Genomic DNA, 26,392 nt, shown 5'->3' with positions numbered 1-26,392 from the left:
AAGTTTTGACATTGGTAATTTTTCAATACTAGGTAATTCAACAGTTTCACTATGCTTTAAAACTAGCTTTAAGTGATAAGTAATTTTGATTTGCATTGATGATTAATGTCTAGAGAATAGAATGAAAATTGTTTAGCTTGATTTGAAACATTACATTTTATTTATTTTACATTCAATGATGGGATTATACATGATAAATTTATGCAAATGAATCTTGGCCTCTATGGCTTTCGCGTGGGACATAGTCCAAATACAGAGAGTCAGTGGACTATCGAGAATCGAGGCCACAGCTTTAAGTTCATCTAATACTACAAAAAGGAAAAAGTCCTTTGCATGGAATACAGTTAAGGTATGGAATTGTCGTATTATGGATATCATAACAGCCAGAAACAAATCTATTCAAGAATAGATTGGATAGATATTGGGTGCGATTAGATATGTAGTGACTTTGTCTGATATATCCTGTAACGTCAAAAGGATGTACAGTTACAAAGGGTCCAGCACGGAGGATTAAGATGGTAAGTAATGAAGTTTAAGAATATCGAGGAAAATATGGGGTTACAGTAATTACAGTAAATATTGTTTAGCGACAAATAATATTATTATTATTAGAATACAGCAAAAGTTGAAGTGTGATAAAAGGCATTAATAAAATTTTATGATATTAGGTGGTGAGTGAAAAGAATATCAGGGAAAATGTTTGGGTGATTAATGAGAAAGTTAAACTTTTGTAAAAATCATGAGAACTTATGAAAAGATCCACCTAGAGGCTGAGATTTGTGTTAGAAATACACCATTTATGTGATGTGCTGCTGACAACCATAGGAAATGGAAAATGTTTTTCTTCTTTTCCAAAAGAAGGAACAGAGGGGGCCAGGTGAGGATATTCCAAAAAAGGCCCAGTCCTCTGTTCTTAACGCTACCTCGCTATGGCGAATAGTTTAAAAGAAAAGAAAAGAAACAGACTGTAGCATAAGATGCTCTTGGCTTGTTATTTGTGACATTCACCAGCAGATTGTGCAGTGCTCATTTATATAAGGATGTGCCTGCTATATTTGACTAGCATATTGAAGATTTAGATAAATTTGAGCTGCATGGGAGTTCATGTACCACAAGGTTTTTAATAGGTTCTTTTTTTATTTTTTTACTGTTATATTAATTTGTTTTTAATTAATTACCTAAGTTTATGTTAGGTAATTCACCATTTTATTGTACATTGAAGTAAGCCATGAATTTGAATGATTCTTATTAACAGTGGCAATATATTGTTTAGAGGAGAGAATAAAGGTTGCAGAACATGATTTAGGGCATTATATTCTGTTTTGTGGTATTTGGGAAGACAGTTGTTGTAGTAAAATTATAGTTATAAACATTTTTTTCTTTTCTTTTAAACTATTTGCCATTTCCCGCATTAGCGAGGTAGCATTAAGAACAGAGGACTAGGCCTTTTTTGGAATATCCTCACCTGGCCCCCTCTGTTCCTTCTTTTGGAAAATAAAAAAAAAAAAAAACGAGAGGGGAGGATTTCCAGCCCCCCGCTCCCTCCCCTTTTAGTCGCCTTCTACGACACGCAGGGAATACGTGGGAAGTATTCTTAATCCCCTATATATATATTTATTTATTTTATATTTATTATACTTTGTCGCTGTCTCCCGCGTTTGCGAGGTAGCGCAAAGAAACAGATGAAAGAAATGGCCCAACCCCCCCATACACATATATAAACATACGTCCACACACGCAAATATACATACCTACACAGCTTTCCATGGTTTACCCCAGACGCTTCACATGCCTTGATTCAATCCACTGACAACACGTCAAACCCGGTATACCACATCGCTCCAATTCACTCTATTCCTTGCCCTCCTTTCACCCTCCTGCATGTTCAGGCCCCGATCACACAAAATCTTTTTCACTCCATCTTTCCACCTCCAATTTGGTCTCCCTCTTCTCCTCGTTCCCTCCACCTCCGACACATATATCCTCTTGGTCAATCTTTCCTCACTCATTCTCTCCATGTGCCCAAACCACTTCAAAACACCCTCTTCTGCTCTCTCAACCACGCTCTTTTTATTTCCACACATCTCTCTTACCCTTACGTTACTCACTCGATCAAACCACCTCACACCACACATTGTCCTCAAACATCTCATTTCCAGCACATCCATCCTCCTGCGCACAACTCTATCCATAGCCCACGCCTCACAACCATACAACATTGTTGGAACCACTATTCCTTCAAACATACCCATTTTTGCTTTCCGAGATAATGTTCTCGACTTCCACACATTCTTCAAGGCCCCCAGAATTTTCGCCCCCTCCCCCACCCTATGATCCACTTCTGCTTCCATGGTTCCATCCGCTGCCAGATCCACTCCCAGATATCTAAAACACTTCACTTCCTCCAGTTTTTCTCCATTCAAACTCACCTCCCAATTGACTTGACCCTCAACCCTACTGTACCTAATAACCTTGCTCTTATTCACATTTACTCTTAACTCTCTTCTTCCACACACTTTACCAAACTCAGTCACCAGCTTCTGCAGTTTCTCACATGAATCAGCCACCAGCGCTGTAACATCAGCGAACAACAACTGACTCACTTCCCAAGCTCTCTCATCCCCAACAGACTTCATACTTGCCCCTCTTTCCAAAACTCTTGCATTTACCTCCCTAACAACCCCATCCATAAACAAATTAAACAACCATGGAGACATCACACACCCCTGCCGCAAACCTACATTCACTGAGAACCAATCACTTTCCTCTCTTCCTACATGTACACATGCCTTACATCCTCGATAAAAACTTTTCACTGCTTCTAACAACTTTCCTCCCACACCATATATTCTTAATACCTTCCACAGAGCATCTCTATCAACTCTATCATATGCCTTCTCCAGATCCATAAATGCTACATACAAATCCATTTGCTTTTCTAAGTATTTCTCACATACATTCTTCAAAGCAAACACCTGATCCACACATCCTCTACCACTTCTGAAACCACACTGCTCTTCCCCAATCTGATGCTCTGTACATGCCTTCACCCTCTCAATCAATACCCTCCCATATAATTTACCAGGAATACTCAACAAACTTATACCTCTGTAATTTGAGCACTCACTCTTATCCCCTTTGCCTTTGTACAATGGCACTATGCACGCATTCCGCCAATCCTCAGGCACCTCACCATGAGTCATACATACATTAAATAACCTTACCAACCAGTCAACAATACAGTCACCCCCTTTTTTAATAAATTCCACTGCAATACCATCCAAACCTGCTGCCTTGCCGGCTTTCATCTTCCGCAAAGCTTTCACTACCTCTTCTCTGTTTACCAAATCATTTTCCCTAACCCTCTCACTTTGCACACCACCTCGACCAAAACACCCTATATCTGCCACTCTATCATCAAACACATTCAACAAACCTTCAAAATACTCACTCCATCTCCCTCTCACATCACCACTACTTGTTATCACCTCCCCATTTGCGCCCTTCACTGAAGTTCCCATTTGCTCCCTTGTCTTACGCACTTTATTTACCTCCTTCCAGAACATCTTTTTATTCTCCCTAAAATTTAATGATACTCTCTCACCCCAACTCTCATTTGCCCTTTTTTTCACCTCTTGCACCTTTCTCTTGACCTCCTGTCTCTTTCTTTTATACATCTCCCACTCAATTGCATTTTTTCCCTGCAAAAATCGTCCAAATGCCTCTCTCTTCTCTTTCACTAATACTCTTACTTCTTCATCCCACCACTCACTACCCTTTCTAATCAACCCACCTCCCACTCTTCTCATGCCACAAGCATCTTTTGCGCAATCCATCACTGATTCCCTAAATACATCCCATTCCTCCCCCACTCCCCTTGCTTCCATTGTTCTCACCTTTTTCCATTCTGTACTCAGTCTCTCCTGGTACTTCCTCACACAGGTCTCCTTCTCAAGCTCACTTACTCTCACCACCCTCTTCACCCCAACATTCACTCTTCTTTTCTGAAAACCCATACAAATCTTCACCTTAGCCTCCACAAGATAATGATCAGACATCCATCCAGTTGCACCTCTCAGCACATTAACATCCAAAAGTCTCTCTTTCGCACGCCTGTCAATTAACACGTAATCCAATAACGCTCTCTGGCCATCTCTCCTACTTACATAAGTATACTTATGTATATCTCGCTTTTTAAACCAGGTATTCCCAATCATCAGTCCTTTTTCAGCACATAAATCTACAAGCTCTTCACCATTTCCATTTACAACACTGAACACCCCATGTATACCAATTATTCCCTCAACTGCCACATTACTCACCTTTGCATTCAAATCACCCATCACTATAACCCGGTCTCGTGCATCAAAACCACTAACACACTCATTCAGCTGCTCCCAAAAACGAGATGAAAGGAAAAAGGTGGTTTCCATAAAAGCCGATGATCAGTTTCAAAGAGTCATGAAGGGCCGGCCCATCTGGGACCTCCATATGATTGTAAGTAATCAACACATGACAGCAGGCAAAAGAGCCAGGTATCCTTAACATGAACTCAGTTTCTTAATTGTAAACACAACAAGTAACATTCTTGTAAAGGCTGATCAAGAATGATGTTTTAATCCATATCATCCTGAACATACAGGTTTAAAAGCACTGAATAAACAAATCTGAAAACCAGTTCAGTTATAAAGAAGTTAAGTAATGTTAAGTTCATAATATTCTCATGGAAAGTGATGCAGTGTCTTTCTGGGTGAGAGAATCTTTTAATGGCAAGAACTTTAAAACATCTAACTTTTAGCCCAATGTGTAACATCTTGCCATTTCTCTGTGATAGTGTATTTAATTTGGATCATATTCCATGTAGATTTTGCCACCTGGACAACAAAATGTTTACCTGTGAATTCTTTTTAAAAAATAGATTTTCTTAGGGGGTATCTTGCAATCAAAATTCTCAATATGATTCACAAAAGACTGGCAAGGGCAAGCTGGTATGGAATGGGTAAAAGGAAAAGATCTAGCTCTGGATAACTGAGATTCTACAAACCAAACAAAACATTTTTCAAAAAATTCCTGAACTAGAAGAGCAATAATTCAAGACATTAACAATGACGAACAACATAAAAGTGCTGAACACTTGTAAGTAGGCAAAACTACCCGCACTTGTGACGTGAAGGCATAGTGAAAAGGTGGTGTCCCCTCAATTCAGGGAGAACTAGGCAGTGTATGGGTAACCACCTTCAATAGCTAATCTATGAAATAGGAAATGCTGAATTATTACTCCTACATTCATTATACAATCTGATATTGGTTTATCTCTAGCTAATAGCTTTAGATAGTAATTTCCACTTTCGTACTTATATTTAACTCAATACAGATAATATTCTCCTGTCATATGATGAATGAGATTGTGTTTAACCTATTATTCTACTGACTAGAGATGAATGATGTAGCTACAGGTACATGAGGAATAGAAAGTGATCCTGGGAGATAATGAATATGTTTAAAACACATATATTTCTGGATGTGAGATTTGCCTTGGGCACACTACAACATTTCCAAACACTGATCCTAAATATATGTCTTCCACATCAAAACAAAGACCAAAAACCTACTTCTCACTAATGTGTCTACAAATGATGTCACAAATCATGACACTGTTTCACTCATAAAAAGTTCCTTAAACTGTCACTTTAAAAACTGTCCTGAGATGCTGAATGAGTACTCCTGCTCATGTTTACAATCTTGATAACTTAATGCACTAATCTTGGAATACAATTTTATGTTGTGATATAATCTATATAATACATAGATATCACATATACTCAACAAGACAGCCTTTATACTGTTATAAACATATGTGAAACATATGTTGAAAATTAACAGAACCTGTAAAGATCTTACTCAGTTTCCCTAGTAGCCAAGGTTTTTTTTTCCTTTTTAATCTTCCAAAAGAAGGTACAGAGAAAGGCGCCAAGTGAGGATATTCTTTCTAAGGCTCAGTCCTCTGTTCTTGGTGCTACCTTGCTGGTGCGGCAAATGGCGAATATGTATGGAAAATATAACAGAAATACCCATGATTAAGAATTGTGCCAACTGCACCACACCGAGCAGCCATTCACACCTCCCAAATTCCCTTCAAGCAGATATTCCATGCAGTTTCCATCAGCCTACTAGATCAATGTTGGTATATTTCTAGTATTGATTATGGTAGCTAGGGATGGTTAATTGGGGTAATTGATTTGCCATTTGTCCTACTTTTACATTATTTTCTTTGATAATCATAACCTCACCACTGTTACATTATTTTGACTTACATAATGGTATAGAATAAAACATAATGCTGTGAATCATGTTATGCAGCTCTTGTTCTATCTTTTTTCCTCTTCTATTGCAGAACAAAATTGCTCAGTATCCAGAGCAAGTTTTGACGTATGTCTACATTTCATTCTTAAATTTTGAATAAAGTGATAGTGATTATGATAGGGTTATGACTAGGGATCAACTGATGATTTACTCCTAACTTTTTCTAGGTTAGTTTTGTACTGGAGATTAATCTAAACAAATCTAACCTAATGCCAAAGGATTTTTTTTCAAATGTACAGAACAAAAGTTAAGGAGAGAATTGAACCAATCAAATCACATTCTGGTAGATTAGCTGACAGTGAGATTGAAATGTGTGAAGTTTTAAACAGTGTCTTCCTATCAGTATTTATGCAGGAGGAGAATACAAAAATTTTGGTTCCAGAGCAAATTTACTGGAGGATGAAAGTGGGAAGCTATGCAATATATGAATAAGTAAATTAGATATCTTGAAACAAATAGAATGATTAAAAGTAAACAAGCTTGGGCCAGATGGTATTCATGCAAGGGTCTTGAAAGAATATGTAAAGGAAGTAAGAGTTCTTCTTTAGGATATTTTTAAACAGTCTCTGGAATCAGGCATAGTTCTTAAGTACTGGAGGACAGCAAATGTCATTCCCATCTTTAAGAAAGTGGATAGATCCATTACCTCTAATTATCATCCTATCACCTTGACATTTATTGAGGGGAAATTTCTTGAATCATTTATAGCAGACAGAACACGGGAACATCTGGAGAATCATGATCTCATAAGGGATTCTCAACATGGTTTTTTTTACAAGAGGGAAGTCGTGTCTCGGTAACCCTCTTCCTTTCTTTGATAAAGTATTTGAAACTGTTGATTATGGTAAGATTTATGATATAGAATTGTTAGACTTAAGGAAGGCTTTTGACTAAGTACCTCATAAGCATCTGCTTAGAAAAATAGGGAGTTGTGTATTTAATTGGATTACAGCATGGCTCACCAATGGAAAACATAGGGTATGCCTCAAACGGACTTACATCAGACTGGGGCAATGTAGCCAATGATGTTCCTCAGGTGTCAGTCTTGGGACTGCTCTTGTTCATTATGTATATTAACAATTTGGATATGGGAATAACCAGGAACTTGAGTAAATTTGCTGATGATACAAAGATTGGGGCTGTAATTGACTCAGATGAAAATTCAGTGAATTTGTAGAGGGACTTAGATTATCAGAATGGGCAGGTACATGGAAAATGGAATTCAGCATAGATGAATGCACAACACAGTGTGGGTAAAGGCAGGAACACTGATTTCAAACTGAACAATATAACTATTTATAAAACAATGCCTAGTCTTCACGCCCATGGAATCCAGACATTCTGGTTACGTTGGTCACCAGTGGAAACGATTCTGGTAGAGAGCAGTTGAGTGCCTGGACTGTGGCAAGAAATGATGTGGTCTCCTCAGGACTGGGTCCTCGCGTCCTCTGCCCAGTGGGACTCTAATGTCATCTTTAAGTTGTGTTTCGCAAGGAGCAAGTCAGTTCTACCTTGGCCCACCAGTGATGCTACTACGTTTGTAAATCAAGAACCATTGCAACACAAACCTCGCCAGGTGGTAGAGTGTCCCGCAGTGTATCGAGACAGACTTCCCCAGAACTTTTTTTAAAGGGGAAGTAAATGTTTATAGTTGTGTTACTGGAGTGATAGTTTTCATACATGGTGCTTTGACAAGAAAATAGTGAAATTAGAAAAAATGTAGCTTAGACATTGAAGCTTATTGATACAGTGGTTAAATTGATGAGAACTACTATTGACGTTTGTGTAAATAAATTATACATTTCCTTTTTCCATAGCCAGAGGTTGAACCAGTATGTGACATTCATTTTTCATTTCATTTCAAGCTAGAAGTTTCAGTTTTATAAATTGTTTCTTACATTTTTCATATGTATATATATATGTATGTGTGTGTGTGTGTATATGTGCGTATGTGTGTGTGTATATATATATATATATATATATATATATATATATATATATATATATATATTTTTTTTTTTATACTATTCGCCATTTCCCGCGATAGCGAGGTAGCGTTAAGAACAGAGGACTGGGCCTTTGAGGGAATATCCTCACCTGGCCTGCTTCTCTGTTCCTTCTTTTGGAAAATTAAAAAAAAAAAAACGAGAGAGGAGGATTTCCAGCCCCCCGCTCCCTTCCCTTTTAGTCGCCTTCTACGACACGCAGGGAATACGTGGGAAGTATTCTTTCTCCCCTATATATATATATTATATTTTTTTTTTATTATACTTTGTCGCTGTCTCCCACGTTTGCGAGGTAGCGCAAGGAAACAGACGAAAGAAATGGCCCAACCCCCCCCCATACACATGTATATACATACGTCCACACACGCAAATATACATACCTACACAACTTTCCATGATTTACCCCAGACGCTTCACATGCCTTGATTCAATCCACTGACAGCACGTCAACCCCGGTATACCACATCGCTCCAATTCACTCTATTCCTTGCCCTCCTTTCACCCTCCTGCATGTTCAGGCCCCGATCACACAAAATCTTTTTCACTCCATCTTTCCACCTCCAATTTGGTCTCCCTCTTCTCCTCGTTCCCTCCACCTCCGACACATATATCCTCTTGGTCAATCTTTCCTCACTCATTCTCTCCATGTGCCCAAACCACTTCAAAACACCCTCTTCTGCTCTCTCAACCACGCTCTTTTTATTTCCACACATCTCTCTTACCCTTACGTTACTCACTCGATCAAACCACCTCACACCACACATTGTCCTCAAACATCTCATTTCCAGCACATCCATCCTCCTGCGCACAACTCTATCCATAGCCCACGCCTCGCAACCATACAACATTGTTGGAACCACTATTCCTTCAAACATACCCATTTTTGCTTTCCGAGATAATGTTCTCGACTTCCACACATTCTTCAAGGCCCCCAGAATTTTCGCCCCCTCCCCCACCCTATGATCCACTTCCGCTTCCATGGTTCCATCCGCTGCCAGATCCACTCCCAGATATCTAAAACACTTCACTTCCTCCAGTTTTTCTCCATTCAAACTCACCTCCCAATTGACTTGACCCTCAACCCTACTGTGCCTAATAACCTTGCTCTTATTCACATTTACTCTTAACTTTCTTCTTCCACACACTTTACCAAACTCAGTCACCAGCTTCTGCAGTTTCTCACATGAATCAGCCACCAGCGCTGTATCATCAGCGAACAACAACTGACTCACTTCCCAAGCTCTCTCATCCCCAACAGACTTCATACTTGCCCCTCTTTCCAAAACTCTTGCATTTACCTCCCTAACAACCCCATCCATAAACAAATTAAACAACCATGGAGACATCACACACCCCTGCCGCAAACCTACATTCACTGAGAACCAATCACTTTCCTCTCTTCCTACACGTACACATGCCTTACATCCTCGATAAAAACTTTTCACTGCTTCTAACAACTTTCCTCCCACACCATATATTCTTAATACCTTCCACAGAGCATCTCTATCAACTCTGTCATATGCCTTCTCCAGATCCATAAATGCTACATACAAATCCATTTGCTTTTCTAAGTATTTCTCACATACATTCTTCAAAGCAAACACCTGATCCACACATCCTCTACCACTTCTGAAACCACACTGCTCTTCCCCAATCTGATGCTCTGTACATGCCTTCACCCTCTCAATCAATACCCTCCCATATAATTTACCAGGAATACTCAACAAACTTATACCTCTGTAATTTGAGCACTCACTCTTATCCCATTTGCCTTTGTACAATGGCACTATGCACGCATTCCGCCAATCCTCAGGCACCTCACCATGAGTCATACATACATTAAATAACCGTACCAACCAGTCAACAATACAGTCACCCCCTTTTTTAATAAATTCCACTGCAATACCATCCAAACCTGCTGCCTTGCCGGCTTTCATCTTCCGCAAAGCTTTCACTACCTCTTCTCTGTTTACCAAATCATTTTCCCTAACCCTCTCACTTTGCACACCACCTCGACCAAAACACCCTATATCCCTGGGATAGGGGTGAAAGAATACTCCCCACGCATTCCTCGCGTGTCGTAGAAAGCGACTAGAGGGGACGGGAGCGGGGGGCCAGAAATCCTCTCCTCCTTGTACTTTTTTAATTTTCTAAAATGGGAAACAAAAGAAGGAGTCACGCGGGGAGTGCTCATCCTCCGCGAAGGCTCAGATTGGGGTGCCTAAATGTGTGTGGATGTAACCAAGATGTGAAAAAAGGAGAGATAGGTAGTATGTTTGAGGAAAGGAACATGGATGTTTTGGCTCTGAGTGAAACGAAGCTCAAGGGTAAAGGGGAAGAGTGGTTTGGGAAGGTCTTGGGAGTAAAGTCAGGGGTTAGTGAGAAGACAAGAGCAAGGGAAGGAGTAGCAATACTCCTGAAACAGGAGTTGTGGGAGTATGTGATAGAATGTAAGAAAGTAAATTCTCGATTAATATGGGTAAAACTGAAAGTTGATGGAGAGAGATGGGTGATTATTGGTGCATATGCACCTGGGCATGAGAAGAAAGATCATGAGAGGCAAGTGTTTTGGGAGCAGCTGAATGAGTGTGTTAGTGGTTTTGATGCACGAGACCGGGTTATAGTGATGGGTGATTTGAATGCAAAGGTGAGTAATGTGGCAGTTGAGGGAATAATTTAGATTTATGTGCTGAAAAAGGACTGATGATTGGGAATACCTGGTTTAAAAAGCGAGATATACTTAAGTATACTTATGTAAGTAGGAGAGATGGCCAGAGAGTGTTATTGGATTACGTGTTAATTGACAGGCGCGCGAAAGAGAGACTTTTGGATGTTAATGTGCTGAGAGGTGCAACTGGAGGGATGTCTGATCATTATCTTGTGGAGTCTAAGGTGAAGATTTGTATGGGTTTTCAGAAAAGAAGAGTGAATGTTGGGGTGAAGAGTGTGGTGAGAGTAAGTGAGCTTGGGAAGGAGACTTGTGTGAGGAAGTACCAGGAGAGACTGAGTACAGAATGGAAAAAGGTGAGAACAATGGAAGTAAGGGGAGTGGGGAAGGAATGGGATGTATATAGGGAATCAGTGATGGATTGCGCAAAAGATGCTTGTGGCATGAGAAGAGTGGGAGATGGGTTGATTAGAAAGGGTAGTGAGTGGTGGGATGAAGAAGTAAGAGTATTAGTGAAAGAGAAGAGAGAGGCATTTGGACGATTTTTGCAGGGAAAAAATGCAATTGAGTGGGAGATGTATAAAAGAAAGAGACAGGAGGTCAAGAGAAAGGTGGAAGAGGTGAAAAAAAGGGCAAATGACAGTTGGGGTGAGAGAGTATCATTACATTTTAGGGAGAATAAAAAGATGTTCTGGAAGGAGGTAAATAAAGTGCGTAAGACAAGGGAGCAAATGGGAACTTCAGTGAAGGGCGCAAATGGGGAGGTGATAACAAGTAGTGGTGATGTGAGAAGGAGATGGAGTGAGTATTTTGAAGGTTTGTTGAATGTGTTTGATGATAGAGTGGCAGATATAGGGTGTTTTGGTCGAGGTGGTGTGCAAAGTGAGAGGGTTAGGGAAAATGATTTGGTAAACAGAGAAGAGGTAGTAAAAGCTTTGCGGAAGATGAAAGCTGGCAAGGCAGCAGGTTTGGATGGTATTGCAGTGGAATTTATTAAAAAAGGGGGTGACTATATTGTTGACTGGTTGGTAAGGTTATTTAATGTATGTATGACTCATGGTGAGGTGCCTGAGGATTGGCGGAATGCGTGCATAGTGCCATTGTACAAAGGCAAAGGGGATAAGAGTGAGTGCTCAAATTACAGAGGTATAAGTTTGTTGAGTATTCCTGGTAAATTATATGGGAGGGTATTGATTGAGAGGGTGAAGGCATGTACAGAGCATCAGATTGGGGAAGAGCAGTGTGGTTTCAGAAGTGGTAGAGGATGTGTGGATCAGGTGTTTGCTTTGAAGAATGTATGTGAGAAATACTTAGAAAAGCAAATGGATTTGTATGTAGCATTTATGGATCTTCATCCCACCACTCACTACCCTTTCTAATCAACCCACCTCCCACTCTTCTCATGCCACAAGCATCTTTTGCGCAAGCCATCACTGCTTCCCTATATACATCCCATTCCTCCCCCACTCCCCTTACCTCCTTTGTTCTCAACTTTTTCCATTCTGTACTCAGTCTCTCCTGGTACTTCCTCACACAGGTCTCCTTCCCAAGCTCACTTACTCTCACCACCCTCTTCACCCCAACATTCACTCTTCTTTTCTGAAAACCCATACAAATCTTCACCTTAGCCTCTACAAGATAATGATCAGACATCCCTCCAGTTGCACCTCTCAGCACATTAACATCCAAAAGTCTCTCTTTCGCACGCCTGTCAATTAACACGTAATCCAATAACGCTCTCTGGCCATCTCTCCTACTTACATAAGTATACTTATGTATATCTCGCTTTTTAAACCAGGTATTCCCAATCATCAGTCCTTTTTCAGCACATAAATCTACAAGCTCTTCACCATTTCCATTTACAACACTGAACACCCCATGTATACCAATTATTCCCTCAACTGCCACATTACTCACCTTTGCATTCAAATCACCCATCACTATAACCCGGTCTCGTGCATCAAAACCACTAACACACTCATTCAGCTGCTCCCAAAACACTTGCCTCTCATGATCTTTCTTCTCATGCCCAGGTGCATATGCACCAATAATCACCCACCTCTCTCCATCAACTTTCAGTTTTACCCATATTAATCGAGAATTTACTTTCTTACATTCTATCACATACTCCCACAACTCCTGTTTCAGGAGTATTGCTACTCCTTCCCTTGCTCTTGTCCTCTCACTAAGCCCTGAGGATGTGTGGATCAGGTGTTTGCTTTGAAGAATGTATGTGAGAAATACTTAGAAAAGCAAATGGATTTGTATGTAGCATTTATGGATCTGGAGAAGGCATATGATAGAGTTGATAGAGATGCTCTGTGGAAGGTATTAAGAATATATGGTGTGGGAGGAAAGTTGTTAGAAGCAGTGAAAAGTTTTTATTGAGGATGTAAGGCATGTGTACGTGTAGGAAGAGAGGAAAGTGATTGGTTCTCAGTGAATGTAGGTTTGCGGCAGGGGTGTGTGATGTCTCCATGGTTGTTTAATTTGTTTATGGATGGGGTTGTTAGGGAGCTAATGCAAGAGTTTTGGAAAGAGGGGCAAGTATGAAGTCTGTTGGGGATGAGAGAGCTTGGGAAGTGAGTCAGTTGCTGTTCGCTGATGATACAGCGCTGGTGGCTGATTCATGTGAGAAACTGCAGAAGCTGGTGACTGAGTTCGGTAAAGTGTGTGGAAGAAGAAAGTTAAGAGTAAATGTGAATAATAGCAAGGTTATTAGGTACAGTAGGGTTGAGGGTCAAGTCTATTGGGAGGTGAGTTTGAATGGAGAAAAACTGGAGGAAGTGAAGTGTTTTAGATATCTGGGAGTGGATCTGGCAGCGGATGGAACCATGGAAGCGGAAGTGGATCATAGGGTGGGGGAGGGGGCGAAAATTCTGGGAGCCTTGAAGAATGTGTGGAAGTCGAGAACATTATCTCGGAAAGCAAAATTGGGTATGTTTGAAGGAATAGTGGTTCCAACAATGTTGTATGGTTGCGAGGCGTGGGCTATGGATAGAGTTGTGCGCAGGAGGATGGATGTGCTGGAAATGAGATGTTTGAGGACAATGTGTGGTGTGAGGTGGTTTTATCGAGTGAGTAACGTAAGGGTAAGAGAGATGTGTGGAAATAAAAAGAACGTGGTTGAGAGAGCAGAAGAGGGTGTTTTGAAGTGGTTTGGGCACATGGAGAGAATGAGTGAGGAAAGATTGACCAAGAGGATATATGTGTCGGAGGTGGAGGGAACGAGGAGAAGAGGGAGACCAAATTGGAGGTGGAAAGATGGAGTGAAAAAGATTTTGTGTGATCGGGGCCTGAACATGCAGGAGGGTGAAAGGAGGGCAAGGAATAGAGTGAATTGGAGCGATGTGGTATACCGGGGTTGACGTGCTGTCAGTGGATTGAATCAAGGCATGTGAAGCGTCTGAGGTAAACCATGGAAAGCTGTGTAGGTATGTATATTTGCATGTGTGGACGTATGTATATACATGTGTATGGGGGGGGGTTGGGCCATTTCTTTCGTCTGTTTCCTTGCGCTACCTCGCAAACGCGGGAGACAGCGACAAAGTATAATAAGTATAAATAATAATTTATGGATCTGGAGAAGGCATATGATAGAGTTGATAGAGATGCTCTGTGGAAGGTATTAAGAATATATGGTGTGGGAGGAAAGTTGTTAGAAGCAGTGAAAAGTTTTTATCGAGGATGTAAGGCATGTGTACGTGTAGGAAGAGAGGAAAGTGATTGGTTCTCAGTGAATGTAGGTTTGCGGCAGGGGTGTGTGATGTCTCCATGGTTGTTTAATTTGTTTATGGATGGGGTTGTTAGGGAGGGTTTGGAATGCAAGAGAGTCTGTTGGGGATGAGAGAGCTTGGGAAGTGAGTCAGTTGTTGTTCGCTGATGATACAGCGCTGGTGGCTGATTCATGTGAGAAACTGCAGAAGCTGGTGACTGAGTTCGGTAAAGTGTGTGGAAGAAGAAAGTTAAGAGTAAATGTGAATAATAGCAAGGTTATTAGGTACAGTAGGGTTGAGGGTCAAGTCTATTGGGAGGTGAGTTTGAATGGAGAAAAACTGGAGGAAGTGAAGTGTTTTAGATATCTGGGAGTGGATCTGGCAGCGGATGGAACCATGGAAGCGGAAGTGGATCATAGGGTGGGGGAGGGGGCGAAAATTCTGGGAGCCTTGAAGAATGTGTGGAAGTCGAGAACATTATCTCGGAAAGCAAAATTGGGTATGTTTGAAGGAATAGTGGTTCCAACAATGTTGTATGGTTGCGAGGCGTGGGCTATGGATAGAGTTGTGCGCAGGAGGATGGATGTGCTGGAAATGAGATGTTTGAGGACAATGTGTGGTGTGAGGTGGTTTTATCGAGTGAGTAACGTAAGGGTAAGAGAGATGTGTGGAAATAAAAAGAACGTGGTTGAGAGAGCAGAAGAGGGTGTTTTGAAGTGGTTTGGGCACATGGAGAGAATGAGTGAGGAAAGATTGACCAAGAGGATATATGTGTCGGAGGTGGAGGGAACGAGGAGAAGAGGGAGACCAAATTGGAGGTGGAAAGATGGAGTGAAAAAGATTTTGTGTGATCGGGGCCTGAACATGCAGGAGGGTGAAAGGAGGGCAAGGAATAGAGTGAATTGGAGCGATGTGGTATACCGGGGTTGACGTGCTGTCAGTGGATTGAATCAAGGCATGTGAAGCGTCTGAGGTAAACCATGGAAAGCTGTGTAGGTATGTATATTTGCATGTGTGGACGTATGTATATACATGTGTATGGGGGGGGGGTTGGGCCATTTCTTTCGTCTGTTTCCTTGCGCTACCTCGCAAACGCGGGAGACAGCGACAAAGTATAATAAGTATAAATAATAATTTATGGATCTGGAGAAGGCATATGATAGAGTTGATAGAGATGCTCTGTGGAAGGTATTAAGAATATATGGTGTGGGAGGAAAGTTGTTAGAAGCAGTGAAAAGTTTTTATCGAGGATGTAAGGCATGTGTACGTGTAGGAAGAGAGGAAAGTGAATGGTTCTCAGTGAATGTAGGTTTGCGGCAGGGGTGTGTGATGTCTCCATGGTTGTTTAATTTGTTTATGGATGGGGTTGTTAGGGAGGTGAATGCAAGAGTTTTGGAAAGAGGGGCAAGTATGAAGTCTGTTGGGGATGAGAGAGCTTGGGAAGTGAGTCAGCTGTTGTTCGCTGATGATACAGCGCTGGTGGCTGATTCATGTGAGAAACTGCAGAAGCTGGTGACTGAGTTTGGTAAAGTGTGTGAAAGAAGAAAGTTAAGAGTAAATGTGAATAAGAGCAAGGTTATTAGGTACAGTAGGGTTGAGGGTCAAGTCAATTGGGAGGTGAGTTTGAATGGAGAAAAACTGGAGGAAGTAAAGTGTTTTAGATATCTGGGAGTGGATCTGGCAGCGGATGGAACCATGGAAGCGGAAGTGGATCATAGGATGGGGGAGGGGGTGAAAATTCTGGGAGCCTTGAAGAATGTGTGGAAGTCGAGAACATTATCTCGGAAAGCAAAAATGGGTATGTTTGAAGGAATAGTGGTTCCAACAATGTTGTATGGTTGCGAGGCGTGGGCTGTGGATAGAGTGGTGCGCAGGAGGATGGATGTGCTGGAAATGAGATGTTTGAGGACAATGTGTGGTGTGAGGTGGTTTGATCGAGTAAGTAACGTAAGGGTAAGAGAGATGTGTGGAAATAAAAAGAGCGTGGTTGAGAGAGCAGAAGAGGGTGTTTTGAAATGGTTTGGGCACATGGAGAGAATGAGTGAGGAAAGATTGACCAAGAGGATATATGTGTCGGAGGTGGAGGGAACGAGGAGAAGAGGGAGACCAAATTGGAGGTGGAAAGATGGAGTGAAAAAGATTTTGTGTGATCGGGGCCTGAACATGCAGGAGGGTGAAAGGAGGGCAAGGAATAGAGTGAATTGGAGCGATGTGGTATACCGGGGTTGACATGCTGTCAGTGGATTGAATCAGGGCATGTGAAGCGTCTGGGGTAAACCATGGAAAGCTGTGTAGGTATGTATATTTTGCGTGTGTGGACGTATGTATATACATGTGTATGGGGGTGGGTTGGGCCATTTCTTTCGTCTGTTTCCTTGCGCTACCTCGCAAACGCGGGAGACAGCGACAAAGCAAAAAAAAAAAAAAAAAAAAAAAAACAATGCGAAAGAGATTTAGGTTTACTGGTGAGCAAGGATCGTAAGCCGTGGCAACAATGTATTAAAGTGTGTAATAAGGCTAATTGGATGTTTGGGTTCATTAATAGGCCTGTTAGCAGTAAAACTCCTAGAGTATTATTGCAGCTTTATCATGTGTTGGTGGGTCCACATTTGGATTATGTGGTACAGTTTTGGGCTCCATACTATGCAGTCGATATAGATTGTTTAGAGAGTACAAAGGCGAATGGCAAAAATGATTCTTGGAATTAGAAACTTCACTTATGAAGACAGGTTAAAAAGACTAAATTTACACTTGCTTAAGAGGAGGAGGGCTAGAGGGGATTTGATTGAAGTTTCTGAATGGGTGAAGGGCATTGATAAAGGAAACATGAATAAAGTTCTTAGAACGGCACCACCAGATAGGACAAGAAATAATGGATTTAGATTAGAAGAAAATAGATTCAAGTTGGATGTGGGTAAATATTGGCTTGGAAATAGGGTAGTAGATTTATTGGACGAGCTGCCGAGTACAGTATTGGAAATTTGGTCTTTAGGTTGCTATAGACGGTTAAATGTGTTTATGGGTTCAGATGGTTGGTTGTAGGGTTTACAGACTCAGGAACTGCCTAGCTTGAGCCAATAGGCCTCTTGCAGTGTTCTCACTTCGTAGTTCATATGTTCTTACATAACCCACCTGGGGTAACCAAGAAAGACATTGAGGGGGGCTCAGATTTTTAGGTGGACCTACTGGAGAAAATGGGGGATGAATTAATGCAAATACAGCTGAAACACTTGTAAAGAAACAAGATCTCTAAAAACTTCACCTAACCGCACCTTGTACCTGATATTTACCAACACTTCTAAAAGAATGAGGTATATCTCCCTCCAGCAAATGGATCTGCACTTCACACTCAACAAACTCATTCTCACTACACCTGCAGTAAATTTGAATTCACCTAACACTTGATAAATTAATCCTCGCTTCACCCTCTTTAAAACCTATAACCACTTCACCTTTGATAAATACATCTTCATGATACTCTCAACCTGACCTGACCTCTGAGGTTTATGTTAAAGACTATGGTTAGAATACTGATTGTTGGTGTGAAAAAGATAGAAACTAGAAATGTCAGCATCTGCAAGCAAATGCAGTATATCTCCCTTAACACTTTCACTCACCATCATGTTCATTACAGAGGGAGACACCACCAATCTCATCTTCAGAGCATCCTTAGTAAGCCTAAATTCACTTCTGAAGCAGACAATACTGCACCATTATCTTTGCTGCAGCCTTATGGTTCAGATCAAAAGCCAAGTTCATTACAGTCTTCATCTTCACTAAACACATTTAAGATCAAAGGCCATCTTCACCATACCCTCATCTTCACTGCACCTTCACCATATCCTTATCTTCACCATACCCACTTTTTCAGTACACGCTAGATGCCACTGGCCTTTGACCTAGCCTTACACATTTAGTTAAAGGCCTTGGTTTAGTGAAGGTACATTAAATCTAGGTCAAACTCATCTTCATTGAGGTTGCTGTGGGTTTTGTGGTTCATTTTGTTCTGGAAGGAGTGCCAGTTTGCTTTTTGCTATTCATTGATCAGGTTAGTGATTAGGCAAGTGACTTCAACAAAGACAAAAATTCTCATCTGCTGTTCATGGAATTTTCCCTTGAGCCATCTCTTGCACTTTTTATAACCTCTTATTCATTACTTTGTGAATTCAGCTTTGTCCATACTCATCGGATGTACATGCTCATCTACATGTTATGCAGTGCCAATTGAAATTGTATGACATTTATCTGTTTACAAGGAAAGAGGCAAAAAATGAAGTAATTAAACCCTTGACAGTTCTCTTTAATAAATCACTTGCTATGGAGAAATTACCAGAGGAAGAAAGCTTGCCAGTGTAACACCCTTTTTAATAAAGGTAATAAATCTCCCCACAAATTATTGTCCAATTTTCTTAATGTCAGTGGTTGGTAAACTTATGGAAGCCATCATTCAGGATAAGATTGTAAACCATTCAAAGGACCTCCACTTATTAGATGACTCTCAACATGATTTTCAATGAGATCGTTCATGTCTGACAAATCTGCTTGATTTTTATATAATATAATCAACATGTCTGATTAAAGTATAGCAGTTGATGTCATCTGTCTAGATTTTCAAAAATCATTCAGTAAAGTTCTTAACTAAAATTAGGTCATGGTGTAGATGGGGGTTGCACTTCGACGGTTAGGAAATTGGTTAACTGGCCCCAAGCAAAGAGTTTTTGATTGATGGTCAAGCCTTGCAATGTTTGAACATTAGTTTACCACAAGGATCCATCTCAGGATCAGTTCTCTTTTTTATATATATTAATGATCTTGATAATGGCCTGCATTGTAAGATATCATAATTCACAAATGATACTAAGTTGGGAAACAAATCTACAACAGAAATTGAATCTCTGCAGCTTCAAATGGACGTAGACAAACTGATGGACAGGGCCCATAAATAGCAAATATATTTTGATATCAATAGGTGAAAAATTTTACATGTCGATAGTAAAAATGAAAAGGCAAGCTACAGTATGAATTCTGTTCAGCTGCAAAGGTTAAATGAGGAAGGCAACTTGGTTGTAATAATCTCTGGTGATCTAAAGCCAAGTAAACTGCACAGAAGCAGTTAAAAGGCTGACAAAATTATTGGATTTATAGATCAGGCTATCAAAATTATATATGTATCTACCTATGTCTCTGACAACCATTCCCTCTTGGAACTCCCTAAAGTGGGTGGCCATGGATAGAGTCTCCATATTTGTTGAACATCAGTGCTGCTTCTTAACATTTAGTGCCTCACCCTTAAAAGGCCATCGGCAGAGGGCAACTTTAGTGCAATGTTTTTTTAGGCTCCTACCTAAAATATTGTTCCTGCTAACTACTTCTACCTAATGTGTCTACCTAATATTTCTGCCTGATATTACAACTAGCTACTTCTACCTAAAGCTCCTTTTTGATGTTTCTGCCTTCTCCTTCTGTCTATTTCTCCTGCCATTATGCCAAAAGGGTGCTAGCACAAAGTGCTCACTGCAGGAAAATCTAGTGTTGCAAAGAGTGATATGTGTGAGTTTAGTGTTGTCATATGTTATTTGTAACAAGGAGAGTTTGTATGTTTGTGGACAAAATACTAGCAGTCCACTTGTTGGTGAAGCAGAAAGAAAAACACCTATCTGGGTCAAAGGAGTGCAACTTAACAACCACGGAAGTGCTGCCTCACTATGCAGCCATTGCATACACAGATGGGTAGGACTGGTAATATCCTTCCCTGGTCAGTGGCTGCGTACTAAGTACAACGAACTGCTATCAGATTTAAGTCCAAGGAAATTATCCTTACTCTGTACGTGTCACTCAACCATCCCCATCTTGGGGAAAGACACAAGCAGAATGGAGAGAGTACAGAGATGAGTTACCAAGATGATTTCTGGGCTGAGAAACATATTCAGTGAGAGCTGGTAGAACAACTATTTAGTTCAGAAAAGATAAGGTGAGGAGGTTATCTGATATAAGCATTCAAAATTATCAAAGGCTTTGGAAATTTTGATATAAAAACTTGCATAGGGATAGATTCATGTGATTTCACTTGTAGTGATGTTTGCAGACTATTAGGCAAACATTTTACCGTGAATAAGGTGAAATACTTTTCTTCAACATGATTGTTGACATATGGAATGATTTACCAATTTGAGCGGTTAAAAGTAGTACTATAGATACATTAAAGAATAGACGATGAATATTGCACTCTAAATCCATGACTGACAATATTTGCGCCTCCTTGGCTACTTGAAAATTTATAATGCTTTTCCATCTTTAAGATGTATGTATTTCTACTCTTACTACACTGATCTATGACATTCATGTTGCTTCCACTATCACGGATAGCCTTGAAGGGACCCAGTTGTTTGTTGCTGTTTGAATTCCTTTGTATTCTTTGTCATCTGCAATTCTTTTCACTAGCTCAAGTATGGTCATCATCCCTGAAAGATTTTTGGGAATCCTATGTAATTCCCCTTGATATATCCAAAGCTTTTGACAGGGTGTAGCATTGAAGTCTTATCTCTAAGCTCCCCTCTTTTGGCTTCCCTCCCTCACTCTTCTCCCTTATATCTATCTTCCTCTCTGGCCGATCTCTTTATATGTTTGTTGATGGATAAGGTTTTCACCTTTCTCCATCATCAGTGGTATACCTCAAAGTTCTCTCTGTCTCTTCTTTTGTTACTACTTTTCATCAACAGTTTCCTTTCTTCTACCAATAACCAAACTCACTCATATGCTGATGACTCAACACTGTCTTCTTTTGCATCTTCCAAATCTACTTCTTCTCTCACTCGATCTGTATCTTGTCAAGACACAACTTCCTCAGTAAACTCAGACATGGACAGGATATATCAGTGGGTTAGACAAAATCTGGTTAAGTTTAATGCCTCCAAGATCCAGTTTTTATTCATCCCTCTGTTGAAAGTTCTTCAATTTTCCTCTCCTTTGACAGATGTGTAATTCCACCTCTTAACTCAATGAACACAGTATTACTCAAGCATCCACATTATCTTTTGAAACTCCAGATCATGGACATAGCTAAGTTTGCCTCTAAGAAACTGGGAGTCCTACTTAGATGTCAAAAAAAATTTTCTTCCGAACATTTGTTTAATTTATATAGAGTATTGATATGCCCTTTTATGGGATACTGCTTTCACATATGGGATGGTTTTAGCTATGCATCCTCACCTGACAGAGTTGAATTGAAATTGGTCAGACTTATCTATACTTATGTATTGCTTCCAAGAGCTGGCTGCTTTTGTGACCCCATCACTAGCTAGGCCAGATAATACTTGGCAAGCTGCTGCTTAGCATGATTACAGTGTGGCTGTTGGCAACTCAAGGGTGGGCTATTTTGATAACTGTTTCTTTCTGTACACCTTGAAGCTTTGGAATCCCTGTACCCTCTCAGGTTTTTTCCTATATCTGTGACCTGGCACTTTGTAAAAGAATAGGTTTTTCACTTACTACAAAATTCATAAATTTATCCCTTTTCATGAACCTCTTTATGTTTCAGTTAAGGCCCAACCTTAATTTGGACTTCTGTCTGTGATTAGAGCCTCCCAACATAAAAAAAGAATAATTGTATTCTGAAAATTAGGTTACTGATTAGTTTGATATTTGATTTTATAGTGCAGTTATTCATAAGCAGGAATATCTTAACACGTGGTTAATGTTTTTGCAGGGTGATCCAACTTGAAAATGGCCTGACTGCACTGCTCATCTCTGATTTGAACAGAATCATGGCTTCCCCAGAGGAGGAAGGTAATTACAGTGTATGATAATCTTTTTTCCATTGTCTTATGAAGTTAGATGGTCTTAAGTGTTTGTATTGAATCAAAGTGAATAGTTATTTCATAGCAAAATGTTTTTAGTGATTGAAGAAGGAAATAGATGCATGATTTATGTACTAAGAAGGGTTAATAGCTTTTTAGCAAAGCATTTTACGGATTGAAAAGGAAAGATGGAGTGAAAAAGATTTTGTGTGATCGGGGCCTGAACATGCAGGAGGGTGAAAGGAGGGCAAGGAATAGAGTGATTTGGAGCCATGTGGTATACCGGGGTTGACGTGCTGTCAGTGGATTGAATCAAGGCATGTGAAGCGTCTGGGGTAAACCATGGAAAGCTGTGTAGGTATGTATATTTGCGTGTGTGGACGTATGTATATACATGTGTATGGGGGGGGTTGGGCCATTTCTTTCGTCTGTTTCCTTGCGCTACCTCGCAAACGCGGGAGACAGCGACAAAGTATAATAAAAAAAAAAATAAAATAATTTTACGGATTGAAAAGGAAAGATATAAAGGTTATAGAGAACATCCTGTCCTCTACTGAGGGCAGAGTTTCTTAAGCATCTAAGAGAGCCCTTTCATGTGGGGGTTTTACTTCTTTCTGACCCACACAAAACTTGGAGTAGGGGTAATTCATGAGAATTTTCCTGCTCTTCTCTCTTGACATAGTCAGCTGATGCTCATTTATAGGATTGGTTGACCATTAGGTACCTACCTGGATTCTGTGAAATCACAAGATCAGCAGCTGTTGGATCATTCGCTCTGTTTCACTGTGTACCGGTGTCTGCCCCAGGACTGGTAATGACTGGATTTGATTTTTTCTCAAAAAAGGAAGGAGAAGAATGAAGGAAAGGGAGAGTAAAACTATGCTCATGGAGCTCAGTCATCAGCAGAGAAAAGGATTTTCAATTTTTAGGTCTTATATATCTCATATGGGTAGAGCCTCATGAAGAAGAATGGCCCAGAGAAAAACTCGGCAGAAAAAAAGACTAAGAGAAGGCTTACCTTTAATGCTTACGTTGTCCCCAACATCATATGATGCTCTGCACAGAAATAGTGGCCTCATCATGTGACTTGCTTTTTTAACTTATTCACCCCTTTTTAGATATTCAGCTGGCTTATCACACCAGTAGTAGCCTATATAGATCTCTTCTGTTGCCAGGTGGTGCAAGAAAAAATTTTCCCTTCTGTACCTCTAGAGTCACCATTGTAGGTGCACATTCCTTAACTTGTTAGGTCATGTGTACAGTAATTCCTCAGAAAATAATTGGATTGGTAGATGACCTGAATGATGAGAAGGAAAATTTAATCATCACATTTACTTACTAGTGAGGAAAGCAAAGAAAAATAATTAGTGAAAGATGAAGAAATAAATGACACTGATTTTCATTGGAGTGAAAGAACTACCTACAGGAAGAGCTAGCTTGTAGCTTTCAGTGCACATTTTTCATGATGAATAGTACCATATCTCTTGCGTTGCTGTACTTATTGAGTAGTTGTCAGTTTTATGTTCTATGGGACTGACTTCAGTCATTTTATTTTATTTATTTATTATACTTTGTCGCTGTCTCCCACATGAGCGAGGTAGCGCAAGGAAACAGATGAAAGAATGACCCAACCCACCCACATACAAATGAATATATATACACACATGCACATATACATACTTATACATTTCAACATTATTTATACTTTTTATTATACTTTGTCGCTGTCTCCTGCGTTAGCAAGGTAGCGCAAGGAAACAGACGAAAGAATGGCCCAACCAACACACATACACATGTATATACATACACATCCACACACGCACATATACATACCTATACATCTCAACATAAACATATGTATACACACACAGACATATACATATATACACATGTACATAGTTCATACTGTCTGCCCTTATTCATTCCCGTGGCCACCCCACCACACATGAAATGAAAATCCCCCTCCCCTGCATGTGCGCAAGGTAGCGCTAGGGAAAGACAACAAAGGCCACATTCGTTCACACTCAGTCTATAGCTGTCATGTGCACCGAAACCACAGCTCCCTTTCCACATCCAGACCCCACAAAACTTTCCATGGTTTATCCCAGATGCTTCACATGCCCTGGTTCAATCCATTGACAGCACATCGACCCCGGTATACCACATTGTTCCAATTCACTCTGATCCTTGCACGCCTTTCACCCTCTTGCATGTTCAGGCCCCAATCGCTCAAAATCTTTTTCACTCCATCTTTCCTCCTCCAATTTGTTCTCCCACTTCTCATTCCCTCCACCTCTGACACATATATCCTCTTGGTCAATCTTTCCTCACTCATTCTCTCCATGTGACCAAACCATTTCAAAACACCCTTTTCTGCTCTCTCAACCACACTCTTTTTATTACCACACATCTCTCTTATCCTTTCATTACTTACTCGATCAAACCACCTCACACCACATATTGTCCTCAAACATCTCATGTCCAGCACATCCACCCTCCTCCACACAACTCTATTTATAGCCCACACCTCGCAACCATATAACATTGTTGGAACCACTATTCCTTCAAACATACCCATTTTTGCTTTCCAAGATAATGTTTTCGACTTCCACACATTTTTCAATGCTCCCAGAACTTTTGCCCCCTCCCCCGTGAGGAAGTACCAGGAGAGACTGATTACAGAATGGAAAAAGGTGATAACAAAGGACATAAGAGGAATGGGGGAGGAATGGGATGTATTTAGGGAAGCAGTGATGGCTTGCGCAAAAGATGCTTGTGACATATGAAGCGTGGGAGATGGGCAGATTAGATAGGGTAGTGAGTGGTGGGATGAAGAAGTAAGATTATTAGTGAAAGAGATGAGAGAGGCATTTGAAGGATTTTTGCAGGGAAATAGTGCAAATGACTGGGAGATGTATAAAAGAAAGAGGAAGGAGGTCAAGAGAAAGGTGCAAGAGGTGATAAAGAGGGCAAATGAGAGTTGGGGTGAGAGAGTATCATTTAATTTTAGGGAAAATAAAAAGATGTTTTGGAAGGAGGAAAATAGAGTGTGTAAGATATGGGGACACATGGGACCTTCAGTGAAGGGGGCTATTGGGGAGGTGATAACAAGTAGTGGTGATGTGAGAAGGAGATGGAGTGAGTATTTTGAAGATTTGTTCAATGTGTTTGATGATAGAGTGTCAGATATAGGGTGTTTTGGTTGAGGTGGTGTGCAAAGTGAAAGGGTTAGGGGGAAATGATTTGGTAAACAGAGAAGAGGTAGTAAAAGCTTTGCGGAAGACGAAAGCCGGCAAGGCAGCAGGTTTGGACGGTATTGCAGTGGAATTTATTAAAAAAGGGGGTGACTGTATTGTTGACTGGTTGGTAAGATTATTTAATGCATGTATGACTCATGGTGAGGTGCCTAAGGATTGGCGGAATGCTTGCTTAGTGCCATTGTACAAAGGCAAAGGGGATAAGAGTGAGTGTTCAAATTACAGGGGTATAATTTTGTTGAGTATTCCTGGTAAATTATATGGGAGGGTATTGATTGAGACGGTGAAGGCATGTACAGAGCATCAGATTGGGGAAGAGCAGTGTAGTTTCAGATGTGTTAGAGGATGTGTGGATCAGGTGTTTGCTTTGAAAAATGTATGTGAGAAATACTTAGAAAAGCAAATGGATTTGTACGCAGCATTTACGGATCTGAATAAGGCATATGATAGAGTTGATAGAGATGCTCTGTGGAAGGTATTAAGAATATATGGAGTGGGAGGAAAATTGTTAAAAGCAGTGAAAAGTTTTTATCGAGGATGTAAGGCATGTGTACGTGTAGGAAAAGAGGAAAGTGACTGGTTCTCA

At 40.4% G+C, this 26,392-nt stretch overlaps 1 protein-coding gene across 1 annotated transcript in view; it reads left to right on the top strand.

The window, feature by feature from the left end:
• Positions 1 to 26,392, top strand: part of LOC139750631 (nardilysin-like) — a 588,785-nt gene that overhangs the window by 445 nt on the left and 561,948 nt on the right. Inside the window, exon 2 of the mRNA XM_071665306.1 lies at positions 22,459 to 22,538. Within this exon, the coding sequence (XP_071521407.1) occupies positions 22,459 to 22,538 (80 nt within the window). The remainder of the gene's footprint in view (positions 1 to 22,458; positions 22,539 to 26,392) is intronic.

This window comes from Panulirus ornatus, chromosome 10 (genome assembly GCF_036320965.1).
Source record: "Panulirus ornatus isolate Po-2019 chromosome 10, ASM3632096v1, whole genome shotgun sequence".
NCBI lineage: Eukaryota > Metazoa > Arthropoda > Malacostraca > Decapoda > Palinuridae > Panulirus > Panulirus ornatus.
This window is presented reverse-complemented; position numbering and strand designations above follow the sequence as displayed.